The 23,205-nt window shown below is 36.3% G+C and overlaps 1 protein-coding gene across 13 annotated transcripts in view; it reads left to right on the forward strand.

Annotated features, from left to right (window-relative positions):
• The window catches only part of Erbin (erbb2 interacting protein), a 109,995-nt gene that overhangs the window by 80,591 nt on the left and 6,199 nt on the right, over nt 1-23,205 (forward strand). For 3 of the 13 annotated variants that reach the window (XM_006982736.4, XM_006982732.4, XM_016001309.3), the window contains 8 exons: nt 337-507; nt 1,487-1,663; nt 3,912-4,026; nt 6,148-6,331; nt 10,967-12,494; nt 18,345-18,488; nt 20,498-20,614; nt 22,989-23,195. In XM_006982736.4, coding sequence (XP_006982798.1) covers nt 337-507; nt 1,487-1,663; nt 3,912-4,026; nt 6,148-6,331; nt 10,967-12,494; nt 18,345-18,488; nt 20,498-20,614; nt 22,989-23,195 — 2,643 coding nt within the window. The remainder of the gene's footprint in view (nt 1-336; nt 508-1,486; nt 1,664-3,911; nt 4,027-6,147; nt 6,332-10,966; nt 12,495-18,344; nt 18,489-20,497; nt 20,615-22,988; nt 23,196-23,205) is intronic. The other 10 variants (XM_076552159.1, XM_076552158.1, XM_076552156.1 and 7 more) reach the window with 6 other exon arrangements.

Genomic DNA, 23,205 nt, shown 5'->3' on the forward strand with positions numbered 1-23,205 from the left:
CACTTACTAAACCGAATTGTTTCACCTATGAAAAAATTTGAGAGCATTACAGAGCATTACAAAAGTGCCATTAAAAGGTACATTTTGAGAAGAAATATAACTCAGTGGTGGAGCTCTTGTCTATCATGTAAAGGCCCAGAGTTTGATCCCCAGCACTGAGAGAAAGAGAAAACCAAACAAAACAACTGAATAAATATAAGGGAAAACAGAATTTCTATAAATCCGTAATCTCTTCACTGTTCCTGTGAGCTGAGCATGAACTTCAGATGGGTTATACATTTAGTTCTGAGATTCATGTTAGAAATACTAATACTTAGTGTTTCTCTATTTCTCTAGGAGGGAAACTTAAAGAGATATCCAACACCATACCCAGATGAGCTTAAGAACATGGTCAAGACTGTTCAAACCATTGTACATAGATTAAAAGATGAAGAGACTAATGACGAATCTGGGAGAGATATGAAGCATGAAGATCAGCAAGTTGTAAATAAGGATATGGGTGTGAAGGTTAGAAACTCAATTCCAAGTAATGATGTAAAATATTTGAGGTTACCTCAAAATTGAGACAATTGATGCGATGATCTAAATTATATATTACTTAATTTGTAGTTTTGTTCTCAGATGGCTAAACTGTAAATTAACTTTTTGAATTCCCCAGTTCCTCATCTTCTGTTTCTCTCACTACAGAATGTCTAGTTCATCCGGATTGTGTCAAGAAAGCCTTTAGAGAGTCATTACCTGAACAAATAATAAGATATAATGATTGTCAGAGAGCTATTCTGGAAATACTCTTCCCTCCTAGTTTGATGATACTGGTCCACTTTATTCTGATTTTCAATTAATTTCTCTTGCAGACATTTGACATTTCCTTGGAACGTTTCAGAATTTTCTCAGTGCTGCCCACCCCCCAAATAAAAGTTTTGTGATGTCATTAGAGTCACTGTGAATTCCACAGAAGGCAAAAATAATTTATTAACTGACTCACTTGATACCGGTCTTCTAGAGGAAAAGTAACTTTTGCTAAATTATGTATTTCAATATAATCATGGCTCCCTATGGGCCATCTGCCCTCCAAATAAACATTTTATCTGTGATTCTAATTTACATGTTCACCCTTCATCCATCCATCCATTCATCCTTCCCTCCCTCCCTCCCTCCCTCCCTCCCTCCCTCCCTCCCTCCTTCCTTCCTTCCTTCCTTCCTTCCTTATTTTTTTTTTTCCTTTTGGTTTTTCAAGAAAAGGTTCCTCTGTGAAACAGTCCTGATTGTCCTGGAACTCACTCTGTGGACCAGGTTGGTCTCAAACTCAGAGATCCGCCTGCCTCTGCCTCCTGAGTGCTGGGATTAAAGGCGTTTGCCACCACTGGTTGGCCACATTTTCTTTAATATTATTTTAGAATTGGAAGCTGATGTATTGCTTAAATTTTATGTAATACTTAATACAAAACTAGACATAAAGCATATGCGGTCTTTATCTTTTATGCAGGCTTCAGAAAGTACTACAGTGAAAAGCAAACTTGATGAAAGAGAAGAGTGTATGAATTCTGTACAGAAGATGAGTGAGCCTGAGGCTGAGGCCAGCCCTGGAAACGTACCAGTGACTGCAAACAGGAAAGTCTCTGGGAACCTGAAGCATATTGTCAACCATGATGATGTGTTTGAGGTATGACTTCATTACGACATAATCATAAGAGTTTCCAATTTAACATTTCATTAATGTTAACAATAGGAACCTAATAGTATGATTACAGAAAATACTGCAATCCTTGAAAAATTTCACGCTGCTGAAATATATCACTTTAAACTTAAAATTTTTGTACTTGTGAGTAAATGACTTATAGGTAAATTAGATTATGATGTGTTATATAAAATGAATAATTACAATTACTTTTATTTCTTTATTTTTGTGATAATGGGTATCAAGCTCAAGTTCATTGTCTATAACAGGTCCATGTTCTACCTCTCATCTACCTTCCCAGCCCTTGCTTTTGTTTCTGTAACATCAAAATGAAAAGTTAAAGACGTAGGTCAGTAGCAGAGCACTTTCCTAGCTTGCGTACAGCCCTGGAATCCATCCCTAGCACTGTGCAAAAAAAAAAAAAAAACCAAACAGACAAAAACCTGAACAACAGAAAATGGCTGTTACATCTATCCTCAATCATTTTGCTTATGTAAGCATTCATCATTGAATGTGTTACTCTTGTTCAGTGTCTAAGAATGTAGATGTAATTTCTCATATTGAATAAGTAAAAGCTATAGAACTTCTTTTAAAGGTTTTATTGAGAGATATCAAACCCTACACAGTTTACTGATTCAAAGCATATAATTCAGTGGCTTAAACAATTTACAAAGTTGTAAAGCCAGTCCACAGTTCCTAGCAGAGTATTTTTACAACCACAGGAAGAAAAAGAAATCTCATACTTCTGTCCCTCTTCAAGCTCTGCATCCCCCTCAACTTTAAGCAACTAATACCTACTTTGCTTGTCCTTGGTATTTTGAATAAATGAAACCATACACTTAAGAGGTTTTTGGTTTTGTTTTGTATTGTTTAATACAGAGAAGTGCCCACTGAGCCATCTCAATGGCCTAATATGTGGTCTTTTATAATTTCTTTCACTTAGCATATTGTCTTGAATTTCATTGTGATATCTCTCAGTAATGCATCTTATCCCTGTGGCTGAATAATATCCTATTGAATGTGTACATCTCAGGTGTAAATGAGATTGTAAACATACATGGAACTCTAAACTTCTTGAGACTTGATCTCACTTTGTAGCCCAGAGGGTGTGGAGCTCCCTGTGCAGCCCATGTCGCTATAACATGGGGTATTTCTCCTACACCAGCCTCTTACGTGCTGGGTTTATAGATGTGAATGACCATTCCTAGCTGGGACTCCATGGTGACTCCTCTAAACTCCAGTTCCAGAGGCTCCAACACCCTCTTCTGGCCTCCATGGGTTTTGCACACACATGGTACACAGACATACAAACAGGCAAAACACCCATGCATACACAACAAAAATAAGTACATCTTTAAAGATATGAATAGAGATCGGCAAACTATTTCATTACAATAGACAGTATTTTTGTGTGCCAAGAACTGGAGCTGCCATGTGAGTGGTGGAAAGTAAACCTGTATCCTCTGTAAGAGCAGCAAGTGCTCTTAATTACAGCACCATCTCCACTATTCATACTTTTATTATGGCACTTATAAAGACATAAAAGTCCTTAGTACTGTTTGGTTTTATTCTTTGTCAGGGGAACAAGTTATGTAAAGAATTTGCTTTAGTTTCATCTTAGTACCTAGGAATGATTTAAACAGCAAGAGATCTGATTTCATGCATACCATATGATATCAAAATCTTTCTATTAATAGTTGTTAGCAAGTTATTTTCTTTGCTGACACTACTCAGTAGTAGGTAATCTGGAACAATTGGTGGTGTATTGGTTGTAATAAACATGGACAGTAACAGTCCCGTTTTCAAATTCACATTGATAGCAGTCCATCCTAGAAGATACCTTAGAAGCTAAGTATACTTAAGAGACTAAACTTGACAATTAGGGAGAGACTCTGGTGAGGGACTCTATAACCTGACTCTTTCAAAGACAGGACTGTGTTTTGCTCATTTTTGCCTGCCTATAACCTCACATAACTCTGACACACAGTAACTATTATAGCTTCAAAAATGATACCATAAATATGTTAATATGTTGTTAATAACTGCTGTAGTTTATTGTTGTACTTGAAAGAGTGAAGTCATGCAGATTTTTGTCCACTATTACCATTAAAAAGCAGTCTCATACATGTTCGTAGTGATATACTTTGTTTTCCCTGCGGTTTTTATGGTGTATTTATTCATTTACAAAGTCCAAAGTTTAATGTTTCTATTTCCCCCTTTTTCCTTATGCTAGGAATCTGAAGAACTTTCTTCTGATGAAGAAATGAAAATGGCAGAGATGCGACCCCCGTTAATTGAAACCTCGATTAACCAACCCAAAGTTGTAGCACTTAGTAATAACAAAAAAGGTTAGACGTTGAAGGGGAAGCATTAGCACTAGAGATGGTGTAAATAAGATGTATTCATTCTGTGGGAATAAATTTTATTGAATGTCACATTATTGCAACGTTTTGAAAACAAAATTTAAAACTGCCATTCCAAAATGTTCTTCTTATTTCCCATTTTTTTTGAAGATTTTTTTTTTAATAAACTTTTTTTTATATTTATTATGTATACAGCATATATGACTGCAGGCCAGAAGAAGAGGGCACCAGATCTCATTACAGATGGTTGTGAGCCACCATGTGTTTGCTGGGAATTGAACTCAGGACCTCTGGAAGAGCAGTCAGTGCTCTTAACCTCTGAGCCATCTCTCCAGCCCCTTATTTCCCATTTTTAAAGAAAGATATCAGTAGGTCCTCCCCACTCCCATGCAGACTTTGTTTGTAAGGGCATGGACATTAAAGGGAAATAATTATAATTCCATTTCTGTTGCTCATCTTCTAAATATGTTATCCTTGTTTGCTTAATTTTATCCCATGTATACAGGACAAATTTGAATTACAATGAGGCTCATGAAGGATTTTACATAAAATACATAACATAGTACCTGATATGTATTAGATGCATATTATTTTATTCTTACCTATTCCAGAATGGTATTAAGCCCTCTTCCCCAGTTTTTGCCAACTAATTTTCATATAAGACAATATTAGACTCTTAGAAATGAAGTAATTTGTAACGAACGCATATCTTGTCACACACACCTCTTACAACTAGTGGCTGATTAGCTTTGCATTATCTCTACCAAGTGCTTATCCAGGCTGTTGCCTTCATAGCACTAGTGATATTACCATGATGCTTTATAACGATACTTAGAAACTATTGAATACTTTATTTACCAGTTGCTTAGGTATACTACTGTGCTAAACAGTTGGGTGTCATAATAGCCCCATAAAAAGGACTTCAAAGGCAATCTAATGGTATATTTATAAATTAAGAAACCAAGACTTGAGCCAGGCGGTGGTGGCACACGCCTTTACTTTAATCCCAGCACTTGGGAGGCAGAGGCCGGCGGATCTCTGTGAGTTCAAGGCCAGCCTGGGCTACAGAGTGAGTTCCAGGAAAGGTGCAAAGCTATACAGAGAAACCCTGTCACAAGAAACAAAAACAAAAACAAACAAACAAAAAAAATAGAAAAAGAAAAAAAGAAAAGAAAGAAACCAAGACTCAGGTACCTTGAGGTTGGGATTACTAGACCATTTGAGCCAAGCTTGTAAGAAAAACAAATATACCTTCCATTCATATGCTGCTCTATGGCTATGTCTGGGTATACTAATTCCTTGATTTGCCTAGAATTGAGTTTTTTAAAAAGAGCTTTTTTATGACTGTTTTCAAAACTGCTTTTTACACTTATGCCTTAGTGGAATGGAAATACTGGTTTGTTTTGTTTTGTTTCTTTGTTAGATAAACAGCCCCTCACATACTGAGAGATTACCACTTTATAAGCAGTTCTTTGAGATTGGAGAAATACAGAGGACCCATGTTTGGTTCCCAGCACTCATGTACGGTGGCTCACTTTGTAACTTCCGCTCCAGGGGAAATGATACCTCTGACCTCTGTGGATATTTTACTCAAATACACATGCATACATAGATATAAATATAAAAATAAATTTTTAAACATTTGTCTGACATAAGGGAACTGACCTGTGAAAATCATTCATTTTATTTATGTATTGGTTACATTGCTCAATTTTATTATCAAAATAAATTGAAGAAATTCCATGTGCATATGTGTTACCCAGATAAACTATAGGGAGATTGTGAACGATTAAGTATATTTTTATTACGAGTTCTTAAAATAGGAAGAATGTTCACCAAAATGAATAAGTAGCCTTTGAAAACTGTCCATCATTTTATCAGTAAGCTAAATCAAATCTTAGGTACCCTTAACTTTGATTGCATTAAAAAAAATGATACCACTACTTTAAAATTCTTTAATTTTTGTATATATTTAGGATTTAATTTTCAGAGATGCCTCTCATTATCTTATCTACTTATCACGTTGTAGATAGAATCAATACAAAAACTTTCCATTAATTATTAATAAATTTATTATTGCTCTTAAATATTCTGTTGTTGTTTCAGATGATGCAAAGGATACAGATTCTTTATCAGATGAAGTCACACACAATAGCAATCAGAATAACAGCAACTGTTCTTCTCCGTCTCGGATGTCTGACTCAGTTTCTCTGAATACTGACAGTAGTCAAGACACCTCACTCTGTTCTCCAGTGAAGCAAACACCTATCGATAGTAACTCCAAAATCAGGTTTGTGAATATTTAATAAGATTATTTACTTACATAATAAATAGGAGTAATAATACAAATAATAAATATAGGGCCAAACATAAGTGTTTTCACAAATATTATGCAAGTGACTTAGGTAATATATTTCTTCCATTTTGAAACTGATTGATTAGTGGTTATACAGTTCTATTTTAAAATAGCTTTTTTTTAGTTGAGAAAGTAACAATAAAATATAGTAGATTCTTAATCTCTAGGTGAAATGAACAAATATAAGTATTTCAAGGTGTTAGAACATATAAACAGCCAATTTGAGGAAGTTCAGATTGAAAGTTTTTTTTTTTAATCCTTAGAAATCCTGTTAATTACATTCTGTTGCTATGATAAAATGCCATGACCAAAAGCAACTTATGGAAGAAGTAGTTTTTTTGGCTTACAGCTCCAGAGGGAGCGTCTATAATGGTTAGGGAAGCATGGCAGTAGGCAGCTGGAGTAGGAAGCTGAGAGATCATACCTCCAACCATATGCAGAAAGCAGGGGTCAAACTGGCAGTGGGGTGAAGCTATAAATTCTCAAGCCCACTCCTAGTGATCTAGCAGTGCTCCATTCCCTGTCGGCCATAGGCTCACGGCCATATCGTAATGTAGAGTGCATTTAAGTCAGTGTTTAACATTCTCATGGTCTTTAACAGTCTTAACACAATTCAAAAGTCTGAAGTCTCTTTGGAGACTCAACACAATCTCTTTTTGGTTTTTCGAGACAGGGTTTCTCTGTGTAGCTTTGCGCCTTTCCTGGAACTCACTTGGTAGCCCAGGCTGGCTCAACACAATCTCTTAACTGTGACATTCCAACCTATAAAGTCTAAAAAAAAAAGTATACTTCCAGCATACTGTGGCATGGAATATACAATGCCATTCTAAAAGGGAGGACTGAGGACATAGTGAGGGAATACTGAACCAAAGCAAGACCAAAACTCAGCAGAGCGTACTCCAAATCCTACAACTCCGTGTCCAGTGTCAAGTTCTGCGTGTCTAGCTCTGTGGCCTGTGCACACATCTTTCTGTATACGTCTCTCTATAATCGGCTCTTGGCAGATGTCTCGTGATTCTGGTGTGTCTAACAGTTTCTACTGCAACCAGGCTTTGCTTTCAAAGTTTGATGAAATGGCTTCTCATGGCCCTTTCACAGCAACTCCAGCCTTGCCAAACTTTGCCTGTCCTCAGTGGCTCTCTGAAACTATATAGGAGGAATCCATGGCCACCTGACTCTTACATTTTCATGTCATGGATAGCATTGGCAAGTTAAATGAACAGCTTGAGATGGGCCCTAGATGCCTCATTCCACATTAGTAGCATCTTTTATATGTTAAGCAGTTGCTTTCTGGGAGCAGAAAACCTCTTAGGTTTCTTTCCTGAGTTGGAAGGCTCGCTGAGTGGGGTCTTGCCCTGAAGGCACCTTTCTTGTTATTCTGGTGCAGAGCAGGGCACTGTCCTTAATGGTGCTATCTCTAGAACAATTGCATTCCCTTTTCTAGCACTTGCATTGTCCGTAATATTAACTTTTCTGGTGTTCTATTCTCATCAAACAGTACATTTTTCATTTCTTTTGTTATATTTGTTGTTTCTCATTATAGATTTGTATAAATATTAATCAATAGTAACTATGCCAGAGATTGAACATCATACTATCTTGAAATTTCATGCCCCAAAGAAATTAGTTCATTACTTTTGTTTTGTTTTTAGATAGAATCTTACCACATAATCCTGGCTAGCCTTGAACTCACAGAGATCCTCCTGCTTCAGCCTTCCTTCTACTGGAATAAGAGGCGTACATAGCCGTAGCTGCATATTACTTAGTTTAGCATCAGGCAAGCTCTTAGGACAGAGAAGGCAGCCACATTCTCTGCCAGCCTGCCATCGGATGGCCAGTTGCACAGTTGCTAAGACGCTCCTGAGCAGGGCCTCTCCCCTACTCAGCACTTCCAGCACTGCTGTCTCCAGGTGTCTACTAGAATGAATGAATGACCTTAAACTCTGCTTCATTTTTACTATGGCCTTCAACAGTTCGCCACGGTCCTCCAGGAACAACCTGGTCAGATTCTGTACAGCCACCAACTCCCTGGTGCCATCTTCTTGTTGTTGCTGTGATAAAATACCACGACCAAACAGGATGTGTGGGGAAAAGTTTATTTGTGTTTATGGTTCCTAAGGGAGAGTCTTTAATGGTTGGGGAGAGTCATGGCAACAGGCAGCTGAGAGATCACATCTCTAACCAAAGCTAGAAAGCAGAGAGCAAATTGGAAATGAGGCAAGGCTATAAACTCTTAAAGCTGGTCCCTAATAACATGCTTCTTTTGGCAAGACCTCACGCCCTAAAGTTCCCCCAAATAGCATCATTGACTAGAGAGAGACCAAGTGCCCTCACACCTGAGCCTATGTGGGGCATGTCTCATTCAGACACCATAGAAATGCTGGGCCATTCTAAGGAGGTGCCATTGAGGATTCATTCAGATACTCTTGTGTGGTGCTATATATTGTCCTCAATTTTGTTAGGAAAACTCTTTTGAAAGAAAGCTGTATGTAAACTTAAAGTCTTTTACCCCGGGTTCAGTAGAAGTTTAAAAGTCATTTTATTATTTAAGCTTTCAAGAAACTTGGTCATCTTTAGTCCAGACACTTGAGAGGCAGAGGCAGGAGGATCTCTGTGAGTTCAAGGGCAGCAGGATGGTCTACAGAGCTAAGCTACACAGAAAAACCTTGTCTTGTGGGGGGGGGGGGAACTTGGTTATGACAGTTAGATCAAAACAAGACAATGCCGTTCAACTGTGGATTCAGTCTGTAAGCTAGAAGTCTACTTGAGGGAAAGATTTAGGCTGCTACTGAACCACATTCTGGTTTTACAGGTATTTTAAATCATGACTAGAGTTAAACTGTTCTTAACTTGCAGACATATTTAGGTAAAAACTGTTCTTGACTTACTGTAAAAAGAATACTAATATTCTGCCTGAATATGATTTCAAATATTTAAATAAAAACTGTTCTTGACTTACTGTAAAAAGAATACTAATATTCTGTCTGAATATGATTTCAAATATTATATAATCCGTTCTCTTAATTTTTTTTTAAAAGATTTTTTTATTTATTATGTATACATTGTTCTGTCTGTACATATCCCCACAGAAGAGGGCACCAGATCTCATTACAGATGGCTGTGAGCCACCATGTGGTTGCTGGGAATTGAACTCAGGACCTTTGGAAGAGCAAGCAGTGCTCTTAACCTCTGAGCCATCTCTCCAGCCCCCGTTCTCTTAATTTTATATTATAGGCTTAGTAGACTGCTGATTTTATAATCCCTTCCATGTTAAAGAAAATGGTTAATTTGTTGAAATATAAAACTTTCCTAATGTTACTGTTGGAAAGTAGTATGGTATAAGTCATCCTTTTATATAACAAAGTATTGAACAAGGAGTATAGGGTACATTTTATATGCTTTTTTAATAACTGCAATTTTAGTGTAGTGCCAAGGACTAGATATCTCTGTTCTGTACCACCCAGTAGAAATAAAATATTTTCTATAGTTTTAGAATGACACATTTATGAAATATTTGCCAAATAACTTTGTACCACTGAGTAATGATTATGTAGTTTCTCTTTTGGTCCCTTTATGAACTTAGGTGTTTATGTAGTTATTTGTTTTAGTTTAACTTAATTGTTTATATATTTGGATTTAGTTTAACTTAATTGTTTATATATTTGGATTAAATAATCACTTGTTAAGAATGGTAGCCTATTATTAATGCAGGTAATGTAAAGCTTCAGAATTACTTGTGAAATAGTCCTATGCCATTTACTTCATCACTCAAGTTACTCTCTGACTCTCAATGTAGCTTTCCCACATTTGGGAAACAAGACAGAAGATACACCATTCTGTTCGTGTTCTTAGCTTAGCCCTAGTAACCTACTTTGTAAGAAGTTTGATTGAACATTGTGATGAAACTTAATCTGTTGGCAGAGTTTTCCTGTGTCCCTGAGGTTGCTTCCCAAATAACCAGCACAGAGACTTAATATTATAAGTGGTCGGCCAACAGTTCAGGCTTGTTACTAGCTAATTCTTACATTTTAAACGAACCCATATTTCTTTCTACCCTCTGCCATGTGGCTCATGGCTTGATACCTCATTTCCTATATATCCTGCTTCCTCTGCATCTGCTGGCATCTCCTCTGACTCTGCCCTTCTTCATCCCATCATCCTTAGTTTGGTTGTTCCACCTATACTTCCTGCCTGGCTACCGGCAAGTCAGCTTTTTATTAAACCAGTTTGAGTGACAAATCTGTACAGTCCAAAAGGATTACTCCACAGCATTAATCTTGATATTGTTGATGACTTTTAGCTGTTTTACTTCTTTTTCTAACAATGTAATTCTACTACTTGACAAAGTTCTTTATTTAACTGTAATTTTAACTGATATAAAAACACAAAACTTGTACATATCAGTAGGTTATAATGATGTTTTAATATTTGTATATTATAATTAAGGTCTTCATCTGGCACTCCATCAATTATTTAACTTGTGTTCACTGCATATCAAATAGTTATTAATGACTCTGTTACCAAGAAAACTTGTCTTTATTACTTTCTTATAAAATTATTTTATTTTAGGCAAGAAGATGAAAATTTTAACAGCCTTTTACAAAATGGAGATGTTTTAAACAGTTCACCAGAAGAAAAATTCAAAGTTAATGATAAAAAGGATTTTAAGTTGCCTGAATATGAATTGAATATTGAAGAGCGATTAGTTCTGATTGAAAAAGATGACTCAAAAGTCACATCTGATGAATCTCACCAGTTAGACCATATCAACATGAATCTTAATAAACTTGTGACAAATAATACGTTCCAGCCAGAAATAAAGGAAAGATCAAAGACACAGGATACAGGCTTTTTAAGTAGTCATTCTCAAAGTGAAGCTCGGCACACAGAAAATGGAAATAAGTATCCGAATTTGGAATTCATAAATAAGATAAATGGTCTTTCTGAGGAAGTTGCACAGTCTGCCAGTGGGATTGAACCACAGAACTCCAGTTCTGCTGACGTGAGTATTTCTAAAAGCACTGAAGATCTCTCCCCTCAGAGAAGTGGTCCAGTCGGATCTGTCGTGAAATCTCATAGTATAACGAACATGGAGACTGGAGGCCTAAAGATCTATGACATTCTTAGTGATGACGATCCTCAGGCACCAAGTGCAGCAGTTAAAGTCACCTCCGCCGCGGATGGGAAAAACATAGTGAGGAGCAAGTCTGCCACACTGCTGTATGACCAGCCCCTGCAGGTGTTCGCCGCTTCTTCCTCATCTTCTGACCTAATGGCGGGTACAAAGACGCTGTTCAGGTTTGATTCAAATCACAACCCTGAAGAGCCAGATATAATAAGAACCCCCACAGTAACTGGCCCCCAGTCTACACCTCAGCTCTGTGGCCCTCCGCAGTATAATGTCCAGTACAGTGGCACTGCTGCAGTCAAAGACAGTCTGTGGCACCCTAAACAGAATTCACAACTAGATCCTGTCAGTTTTCCTCCTCAGCGCCTTCCTAGATCAGAGAGCGCAGAAAATCACAGTTATGCAAAGCATTCTGCCAATATGAATTTCTCTAACCATAACAATGTTAGAGCCAATACTGCATACCATTTACATCAGAGACTTGCTCCAGCCAGACATGGAGAAATGTGGGCTATCTCCCCAAATGACCGGCTAGTTCCAACAGGAACTCGGACGGCAGTTCAGCGACAGAGTAGTGTGTCTTCAACAGCTTCTATAAATCTTGGTGATCCTGGTCTCACGAGGCGTACTCAAATTTCTGAAGGAGATTATTTATCATACAGAGAGTTACATTCAGTGGGAAGAACACCAATGATGTCAGGATCACAGAGACCTCTTTCTGCACGAGCATACAGCATTGATGGCCCAAATACTTCGAGGCCTCAGAGTGCCCGCCCCTCTGTTAACGAAATACCAGAGAGAACTATGTCAGTTAGTGACTTCAATTACTCAAGGACTAGTCCTTCTAAAAGACCAAATGCAAGGGTTGGTTCTGAACATTCTTTATTAGATCCTCCAGGAAAAAGTAAAGTTCCTCATGACTGGCGAGAACAAGTACTTCGACATATTGAGGCCAAAAAGTTAGAAAAGGTAACTGATCATGTTTTTTTACTCCCTTTCTGAATTTATTTATTTTTCCTTAGAAATGGTTCATCCTTTGTTTTAATCAGTGAAATAAGTCAGTCTGAATTTTTTCTATTTACAATCTAGGTGTTTTTCCCTGTTGCTGGAACAGAGTTCTAAATTTAACCTTAAGCTAGGACAAGTGAGATGGGTGTGCACGCTGCTTTCTTACTCCTCAAAGTCTCTGGTAGTCATGTTGTCTCCTTATGCGTGTGTCTCTTTTAACCTGCACATGCATACTAGATACAATACATATACACAAGCATGGTCAGCGTTTTCTGAACTGATCACTACCAGTGATGATTATGTAAATATTGTAAGACAATATCAGTTTACTGTATAATTACTAAAAATACAGGAAATACATCTGCACGGGTAAATATTTCATCAGAACCCCTTTTCTCCAGTCTATATTAAATAAACTAACATCATCACTGACACGGATGACTCTGGCATGGCATTTATTCTTGACTTGGCTGGACTGCGTTTCTGATGTACGTGAACAGCTCACTTGAGTGTTGGGGGGGCTATAATGCAGCTTGGGAATGTTGGTAAGGTGACTGATGCTTGTCTCCTCTCCTCACCTTATTTGTAAAGCTGTGTCTTTGGAAAGGTACATTGACAGTGGCCCAAATGTGTAAATAGAATCCTGAGTCCCGCATGGTGACACACACCTGTAACTGTAGTACTTAGTACTGCAGGAGGATTACCAGTTTGAAGCCAGCCTGGGATACATAGACCTTGTTTCCCTTCCCACTCCCACCCAAAGATTTTTTTGTTCAGACTCAGCTTTATCTATCTCTCTTGGGTTTTATTTTCAAAGTTACCATTTCTCCATTTATTAAATATATAATATTTTAAAATACAGCTGAACATATCTAGTCTATTGTTTTCTAAATTCTTTAATTTTTTAAAAAAATACATAGAGTATGATTATTACCTTCAATCCAGTTGTATTAAATCTCAGCCTGTAATTGTTAGTTTTTTAGCTAACATCTGTTAGCTGTAGCTACTTCATCTTTCCTCTTTGCTATAACTCTAACACGCTGTTGAGGCTGTTTGAATTTGTATTCATTTTGCTGGGAATTTGAAAATTCTTAATCTGAGATAAGGAGGAACGTGGCTCTCATTTATAATAAACTTGTGTTGTACGTGTAGAAGTGGATTTTAGAAGAAAAAACTCTTGTCAAAGAGGCTGTTCAGAGACTCGGGTGAGAATGCATGAGGTGTTTATCAGTAGGACTGAGATACAGGAATGAATTCAAGAGACTTTGGAAGTAGACATCCTCAGGATGGTTTCTAGTGGAATATTCCTATAATTAGTCACTGTGGATAAGGGACAAAACGTGAAGGCTTGTACTTTGCCTAAGTGGGCTGTTGGGAATTCCACTATTACTGGAGAGGAAGGAGGGGATGTGGGTACAGAGGAAGGTTTTTATTTGGTGTAGTTTACATCATAATTGGCTGATTCTCCCACTATTCTGTTTGATAGGGGTGTGTCTGGACTTCAATAAATATGAAGCAAATGGCATCTAGCTCATTGTTGGATGTGCCTTTTAACTTTTTTGTTTTCTACTGTGTAAAATATGTATTTAGAAATTTGATACACAGTTTCTTAGAAAATATATGACAGTTGTTTTATAGTTGTGTCCTGAAAGCCAACAGTTAATTCAGCGGATTAATGAAATAGAAGACTTGTAAGAAAGGAAACTGGGAAACTGGATTTAAAACCATAGCTGACTAAAGGGAGCGAGGGAGGGAGAGATATTAAATTTTCTCATCAGCTGTGCACCTCTTTAATCATAGCACTTGGTGGGTAGAGAAAGGAATTCAGGGTCTGTGTGGAGCTACATGATACCCTGTCTCAAAAACGAACCGTTTTTCTCAGGTAAGAAAGCTGAGAACAGGGAGAGACAAGGTCTTCACCTTGGCTGAATTAGGGATTTATTTTTGAGAAAATTTGATAGTGTGTGGGTTGAGTTATAGAAACAGAATGTCCTAACAGTTAAGTTTATTAGTGCTCACACAGTGCCAAGAGGCATAGTATAGCCTGTGTAAAATAGTTCTAAACTTACACAGAACCTTAAGATACTGTTATCGCCACATTAAAAGTTGCTTTTGAGATTATAATGTATATATAATATAATGATAATTTTCCCCTTCCTGTTCCCCCTTCCATTCCTCTCATGTGCTCCTCCCACTCTTTCAAATTTCTGTCCTCTTTTTTAATTTGTTATTGTATGCATCTGTGTATACACGTTTATTCTTAAAGAGAACCTCTCGTGTTATGATATGTTACTTGTAGGAATGTCCTCATGTCTGACTCTTTGGTACTGGACGATCAGTTGGTGTGCTCTTCCCTGAGGAAGACTCCCTCGCTAACTCCCCACTTGCCTTTGTTGCCTATGGTTCTTTATCTTGCCACAGAGAGTCAGAACAGCTAAGTAACTAGCTCAGGATAACCTGTGTTATGTCGCAGGAAGGGAATCATTTTAAAGGCCCAGGAGGAAATTGTCAGTATGATACAGTGAATTATAGGAGGCCATTTTTTGTAATGAACTGACGATTCATAATGATAGAAGAGGCATTTTAGGATTTCCCAGGCAAATGTGTTCAGCATGAATTGATTCATACCTTACTTAAGATTATGGCTTTTGTAGAGATGAACTTGAAAGACATGTTAATGTAATTTTTAAAAATGTTTTAATTACATTGTGCGTGCGTGCGTGCGTGCGTGCGCCTACACAGTCATCAGAGGAAAACTTGCAGGGATCCTGGGGTCAGGCTTGGTAGTACAAGCACTTGTGTCCTCACTGACCTAAAATACCCTTTAGTCTTGAATGAAAGAAAGAAATTTAAAAACTGTACCTGATATCAACTTTTTTAAAAAATCCTAATAGTTTTGAGAATGGAGTTTTTAAAGCATTGTGATGCAGTGCGGAGATTTGGCAAGTTATAGCTTACTTGGTTTTGAGTTAATTAAATTTGATGTGATAATATGGCATGCAATTATTTCTAGCCTTTATTATAGTACAGAGACGTACTTTATTTTCTTGTGTTCAAAATGTTCTAAAAGCATTACATAAGATTCTGAAAGTTGCCTTTTTTATTTGTAGAATAAAAACTGCTGTACTCTGGCAGTTTTTCCTTAGTGAGAATAGTAGCATATGTAGGCAATATAAGTACTTCATAATGGTGCTACTAATTAGCTACTTAAATAGCAACAAGATTTAGACTGTAAACTTCAAAGAATTAGTTCAAGATGTTGGAGAATAGTAAAGGACCCCTGTTCCTTCCTTACACATATGGTAATTCAAGGTGGTAGAGGAGACAGCATGGGAAAATGCTTCCCTTACCTTTTGAAGTATTAGAACTTTTTGCTTTGCACAGAAGATAATAGTTTATTGAAGTATATGGGTTTATGACTTTTTAGTTATAATCCTCTGCTTTATCCATTAAAAAAACTGTACTGGGAATTCAAACACATAAAACAGATTTTACTCTGAAGATTTCACCACTGACTTAATTAAACTAACAAGGGAAATTTGAAAGGAATTAAACTGGGTGGTGGTGACATACCTTTAATCCCAGCACTCTGGAGGCAGAGGCAGGTGGATCACTGTGAGTTCAAGGCTAGCTAACCCTTTTTCTGCCAGAGTTGAATTATCACTAATACCAGTATTTGCTGATATTCCTACCTGTATAAAAAAATCAGATATGAAGTACTCCAAACCGCATTATATTAAATCAAAGTGGTAATTGTCTAATTTACTTATTCTTGTTAGATGATAGGCATCCATCTAGGACAGTGGTCCTCAACCTGTGGTTACAACCCCTTGGGGGCTGCATATCAGATACTTACATTATGATTCATAACAGTAGCAATATTACTGTTAATGAAATAGCAATGAAAATAATTTTATGGATGGGTCACCACAACATGAGGCACTGCATTTAAGAGTTGCAGCATTAAGAAGGTTGAGCACCACTCTTCTCAGGTTTGGCTAACAGTGAAGTTTGTACTCAGCCCTGTTTTCTTGCTCTTAGATAACTATCAGCAAGCAATATTGAACAACAGTGTGTAGGATATTGTGCCTAGCATTTAATCAAGTTAACATGTTAAAATCAATACCTTAGAATCCACAAAATAACCAAGGAGTAGTAATTTTATAGATCTTTTTTTCCTTTTGGAAGCTTGTGTTACTTCTTTCTTTCTTTCTTTCTTTCTTTCTTTCTTTCTTTCTTTCTTTCTTTCTTTCTTTCTTTCTTTCTTTCTTTCTTCTTTTTTAGATTTATTTATTATGTATACAGTGTTCTGTCTTCATGACAGAAGAGGAGGGTACCAGATCTCATTACAGATGGTTGTGAGCCACCATGTGGTTCCTGGGAATTGAACTCAGGACCTCAGAAAGAGCAGTCAGTGCTCTTAACCACTGAGCCATCTCTCCAGCCCCCGTGTTATTTCTTGGTAGTAGTTATCAACTTCAAAATCTAGAGAAGGTATTTATTTCTTAAGAGTAATATGTAGAGCTGGAGAGATGGCTCAGAGGTTAAGAGTACTGACTGCTCTTCCAGAGGTCCCGAGTTCAATTCCCAGCAACCACATGATGGCTCACAACCATCCATAATGAGATCTGGTGCCCTTTTCTGACCTGTAGTCATACATGCTGCATACAAAATAAATAAATGAATCTTTAAAAAAGAATAAATAATAAAAAAAATTTAAAAAAAGAATAATATGTAAATGCTTGTTGTTATTATTAAATTTCTCTATTTTAATAGCAGTCCATGCCTAAAATATAATTTCATTATTTTAGCCATCAAGCCCCATCCACATTGAAAAACAGCAGCTAATAATAAGTCTAGGAATGATGAAAATCAGAAGTGTATTTATTAAGGTGCATCTTAAATTCTTGGGTCAAATACAAGGGTCTTCATAAAAACCCAGACTGAGGAAGGATACTATCATTGGACCACCACTAACTGCAGGATGCAATAACTATTTGTTTGAATGGGAAATTTTTGTTAACACATGCCTAGAATTGATAATTGTAGAATGACAGACACTCTACAGAGAACTCAAGTTTTGTTCCCAGCACCTATGTGAAGTGCTTCATACCTTTTATAACTCCAACTCCACGTGATCTGATGCCCTCTTCTGGTCTCTATGGGCATTCACATACTGGGTATACATGTACATAAATAAAAATAAAAAAATCTTTTTAAAAGTTACATCACATCCTGCAATTAAGATGTTTTTCAAAATGTGGAAAATAAGTTTCTGAAAGAATGAAAATGATAACCAGGTGTTTATCACAAAGACATTTTGCTGTTGCACATATGTTTAAATGTTGATATTATTTAATAAGAGAATTCCTGTAGAATTAAATAAATCTTTTAGAAATTCATTTGACTTAGAATTACTGGTTGCTGGTAAATTCATCTGATGGTGAGAAATTTGCTTATATACAACTTTATATAAATAAACACACACTTGAGTATGTGCTCGGTTTCCATTTCAGACATATATTAAGCATAAAGGAAATGACAGTGTTATTAAAAGCAACTATATGTTTGTACTTCTTTGGTCCTTAAGCATGTGATTAAGCATTATGATTATACATGTTCTTTATGTGTATGTGTGTTGTTATATAGCTGTATGTATGTATCAGTTTCTTTCTGGCCCTGAATTCAGTGTTGCATGATACTTGTTCGTGGTATGGGTGGGGTTGCCTGTACAGAAATCTGTGTACATAACATGTCTGTGGGTTTTGCATGCTGCACTAATCTTCTGTAACTCTACCTTTCTTCACTCAGAGTATGCTGTCAAGGTCCTTTAACTCCACTCTTGCTGCTGTAAGCAGTTCTCACTATGGCAGCTCTAGGGAGCTGCATGGCAGCCAGGGCAGCCTTGCCCTGAGTGTTGCAGACGGAAGAGGTTCTGGTGGGCACATTTTTCGAGTGAGTACCAACAGTAGGCTAGTACTTTTAGCACACACATGAGAAAATTCAGGTCTTACGTGTTTCGACCTTTCTAGGGGAAAAAGTTCTGTGAGTTAGAAATCTTGGTATTTTCTGGGTTATTTATGGCTGAGTTCTACAACTTCTGTCTCCAACGTCTTTAGTCATAAGTTAATGATTTAGCCAGGGGTTATTTATAAGTCTAGTAATTAAGAGCCAGCTAATAAAAATCATTATATGCACCAAAGTATAATCATATTTCACTGAATATAACTAAATATGAGACTGCAGAAGTTGTAAAAGTTCCACAGAAAGGAAAAATCCAAATCTTAATTGAACACATTTCATCATGGTCGTTAGTGGTAAAAGATTTATTATATCATGAAAGTTTAAGAGTAAGTTATAAGGACTGCCCCAAATGAACAACACAAGTCTGCCGTGGCTCAGTAAGGACTTACAGTGGTAGCACAGCCTCTAAATAAATGTCCACTTCTGCCCTCAAAGACCTTTCTTCTCTACAACCTTATTTTATTCCATCTTATAATTTATTTCCATTTTGACTCTTTGATTGTTCTAGGTGCTTCACTTGTTTCTCAGACAGCTTCTGCCTCCCTCCTTGGCTCTTCCCTGTTAGATTCTAGAGCAGGAGCAGTTTCCTGGACTCAGTTTGCTGTGACTGCTCTGAGCTGGTCTTGCCCTGTGTTCTGCCATCTGCCATTACTTGTTTCTTTTCGCTTTGTAGCAACAGCGGCCCTTGAGCTTCTTAGTGTAAAAGATGAAGAAAAGGCTGAGCCAGCCTTTCATTTCAGCAGACCATGAGTGGCTTTTATTAATTCAGGAATCTTTGCCATTCATAGTCATCTGGAACAATTGTTCTTCCCAGATTTATTTTACAATAATATTTTGCCTTTATTTCTCTTAGATTTAAAGTCTACACAGACTTTGAATTTTAGTTTTTCATTCATGATAGGCTTGCTCTTTTTAAAGAGTGCATAAGCATAGTTGTCTATTCAGGCTTGAGTTTAAGTTTCTAGCTTTGAGCTGTGTTGATGACTATATATTCTAAATATATATCACAAGAAAAAAAAATGAAATCATGCTAAGCCATACTTTGAACTAGCAACTAACTGGACATGATAGGTTTGTTGCAAATATTATTTTTTAAGATTAAATTACAAATCCTCAAAATTGTATGTGTTCCATGGTATATTATGATGGAGTATATTTTGAGTTATATTTCAATATAAAATTTATATTTCTTTGCTGCTAAGCATATACTGTTTTGAAAGATCAAAAGTAACAGTAAAACATACTATGCTTTATTTTCTAAATTAAGTGTGCTTAGAATTAATTTAAGGTGAATATAAATGTTTTATTCCTGCCATATTTATAGTAATAAATAATCAAGGATAATGACATTTAGCATTTTTCCTCTAAGATTGTCATTAAGTTAAACTGTAATGAGCAAATACTTAGCATATGGAGAATGAATTAGTTAATTTTAAAGCATTTCTTTAAAACAGTGCCTTTAAAATATTGAGCCAGTATTAATGTGACAGAATTATGGCACAGCAAATTTTACACAGTAGGTTTAATGGTTTTGCACATTATTGTAATCAAGAGGAGTTCTGAGTAGTATCATGAGATCAAATCAATACCAATTCATTTTCTTTTAATCAAAAACACTTTCTTTAGTGCTTAACAATAATATATTTGTTGCTCTTAAAATTGGAGAGAAATGCTTTAACCACTGGCTACATGTACTGGCTAAACCATTAAGTTAGGAGTATAAGTACAACTAAAATGGCAGATATCATAAAGGCTAACAGTGGCTGTCTTTGAAGGAAGCTAAAGGAACTGAGAGCAGTGATTACAGTATCTGACTTGAGTCTCCTTATTCTGTAATCTAGCAGTATTTCTTTCTTAATCTTCGTTCATGCATCGTCATCGTTTTGTTTCACATCTTAAATTATATTATTTGTTTACTTTTTTTCCTTCCTCATTTGAAGCATCCTCAGACATCCAGTCCAGGAGATTCTTGCCAAGATGATAGATTGATTTCAGGAGAACAGAACTACTCATCAGGTGCACTTAGTCACAGAGACCTTCCAGACAGCTTGATGAAAGTAGGTGCTCACAGCAGATGAACAGAGCAGTGTCTTTGAGCTTACTGTGCTTTTCAGTGTTTGAATTTGGATTTGCGTATGTACTTTGAAAATACTTTTATATGGCCTTTTTTGCTTTGATTATGTAGGATTATTTTTAAATGATTCATAAATACAAGATATAATTTGACTCTGCTGTTTCTCAGTTTATTCCATGATTTTTTACACTAGAGAATCAATTTATAGTTACATTGCTTGCTGTAGTTCCACTTGCTTATTTTAGCTTTTGAATCAAGGACTTTTTGGCATTCTTGATAATAAACTTATTTGGAGAGTTAGACAATAACTTTGTCTTAAATTGTGTATTCTAGAATATTTTACTGCTAATTTAAAATATTTGAAAATCTTTAGATAGAATTAGCAATTATCTTGAAAGACCTTTTTGCATATAGTAGAAGAGGTGATCATTGTGTTTTTTAGTATTTTGTAGGAAAAAAATTACAGATAGATTATTTGTGGCAGTGTCAGAGGTGATTCTTATTCTCTCCCAGCTATTTTTGTTTAACCAATTACATTCCTCTAGTGTACCAGCTAAAATAATTATGAGTTATGTTTATTATTTACAACTCTTAAGAGGGTAGGCATCCAGCCATCTGTTAGATAAGCTCATACATGCTTATTTATTTTATCCCTTGCCTTTTAATTCAAAGCTATCTCTCAATTTCTTTTTCTTTTTAACATGCACCTTACAGCTTAATTCTTAACGCTTTTTTTTTATTTCATGAAGCACTGCTAAACATAGCTTAATATATTTCTTATGTTTAGTACTGATTTAAACAAAACGAAATATCCAGGTGTCAGCACACCTTTAATCCCAGCACTCAGGAGGCAGAGGCAGGTGGATCTCTGCGAGTTAGTTCCAGGACAGCCAAGGCTATAACACAGAGAAACCCTGTCTCAGAAAACAAACAAAGAATAGGATAGATTCAGTGTAGTGGCATGTCTTCAGTGTAGTGGCATGTCTGTGTCCTGGCACTTGAAACCCACTGCTGGAAGATCAAGAGTTTGAGGCCAGTGTGGGCTTCAAGGTCACGGGGGTGGAGGGAGAAAGATGGCTCAGTGGATAAAGGCAGCTGTCCTTGAGTCCGGCATGAGGTCGGTCTCTAGAGCCTGCACGGTGGAAAGAGAAGAGAGCCCTCAAAGTTGTTGTCTGACCTCACTTACGACACGGCATCCGTACCCCTACTTTGTAGAGGAAGGTTTTCTTCCTAAACACCAGGCCTGTTTTATCTTTAGCAAGTTCACAGCATACAGTTCTGGAACTTTTGCCAAACTCCAGTTTTTGCATAATTTTTAAGGAAATTTTGGTTTTCTGCTAATTGCCTTGTGGACAGAAATTCTTTTCTGTTACCCAACAAGGAAATTTAAATGATTAAATAATGGAAGCATTTATATCCTCTTAAATGATTGAATAATGGAAGCATTTATTTCCTCTTCTGTGTAAAAGTTTTTTTACATGTGAACATTTATAATATGAATTTTGGTTCTTTTTAACTAGATTCTTTACAGAATAGAATAAGCTGTTCACTACAATGTCTAAAATTCAGGTTCAGTTTCTTAATACATGGGGGGGGGTATTAAAGATAGTTCATTAGCAGCAAACTAATAATCTCAAAAAATTTGTGGGTTTTTTTTTAATGAGAAATAAAGTAGAACATCTGTTTTAATTCTTATGTTTTTAATATTCCTTAGAAAGCTTGAAAATTACTGATAATGCACACAAGCAAAAAGAATAAATCACTTAATTTCTTTGTAGATAGCTGAATTGACTTGTTACTTCTGTAAAGGAAGAAATAAAGTTATAAAATATAGTCAAATTAAGAAACAATATATTCCTCAATTAGTTTTTTTTCTCGAGGAAAAGCATAATTACATACACCTTTTGTGTATGTATGTTATGATTTGGTATGAGAAAAGGATACCCTTCTAATAGTCTAACTTATGTTTAATTTTTTTTAGTATATAAAATTTGTTTTATGTATATCAATAGTTAAAAGTTTTTCAGTATACTTGTTTCCTACTTTAACATTGGTAAGTGTAACAGTAGATTTTATACCTAACAGAAAAGCAATTAATTTAAAACATAGATTAGACCTTCATTTAAAAGTTTGCTGATAGATTCAATCAGTAAACATTCAAGCAAGTTTAGAATTAAGGCATAATAACTTTGTTTCTTTTGGAAGGATTAAAATTAGAAGAATATATTGAGTAACTCAGTATATTTAATGGTGTATAATGTTAAAACTAGTGCATTTGTATTGTGCCAAGAATATCCAAGTACTTGTAATAAGACATTATTACTGGTCATTTTAAAGATAACTCATGTTTTTCTTAGATGCCTTTGAGTAATGGACAGATGGGCCAGCCTCTCAGGCCTCAGGCAAATTATAGTCAAATACATCATCCCCCTCAGGCATCTGTGGCAAGGCATCCCTCTAGAGAACAACTCATTGATTATTTGATGCTGAAAGTGGCCCACCAGCCTCCATATACACATCCCCATTGTTCTCCTAGACAAGGCCATGAGCTGGCAAAGCAAGAGGTAAGAATTA

This window comes from Peromyscus maniculatus, chromosome 15 (genome assembly GCF_049852395.1).
Source record: "Peromyscus maniculatus bairdii isolate BWxNUB_F1_BW_parent chromosome 15, HU_Pman_BW_mat_3.1, whole genome shotgun sequence".
In the NCBI taxonomy this organism is placed as follows: Eukaryota; Metazoa; Chordata; class Mammalia; order Rodentia; family Cricetidae; genus Peromyscus; species Peromyscus maniculatus.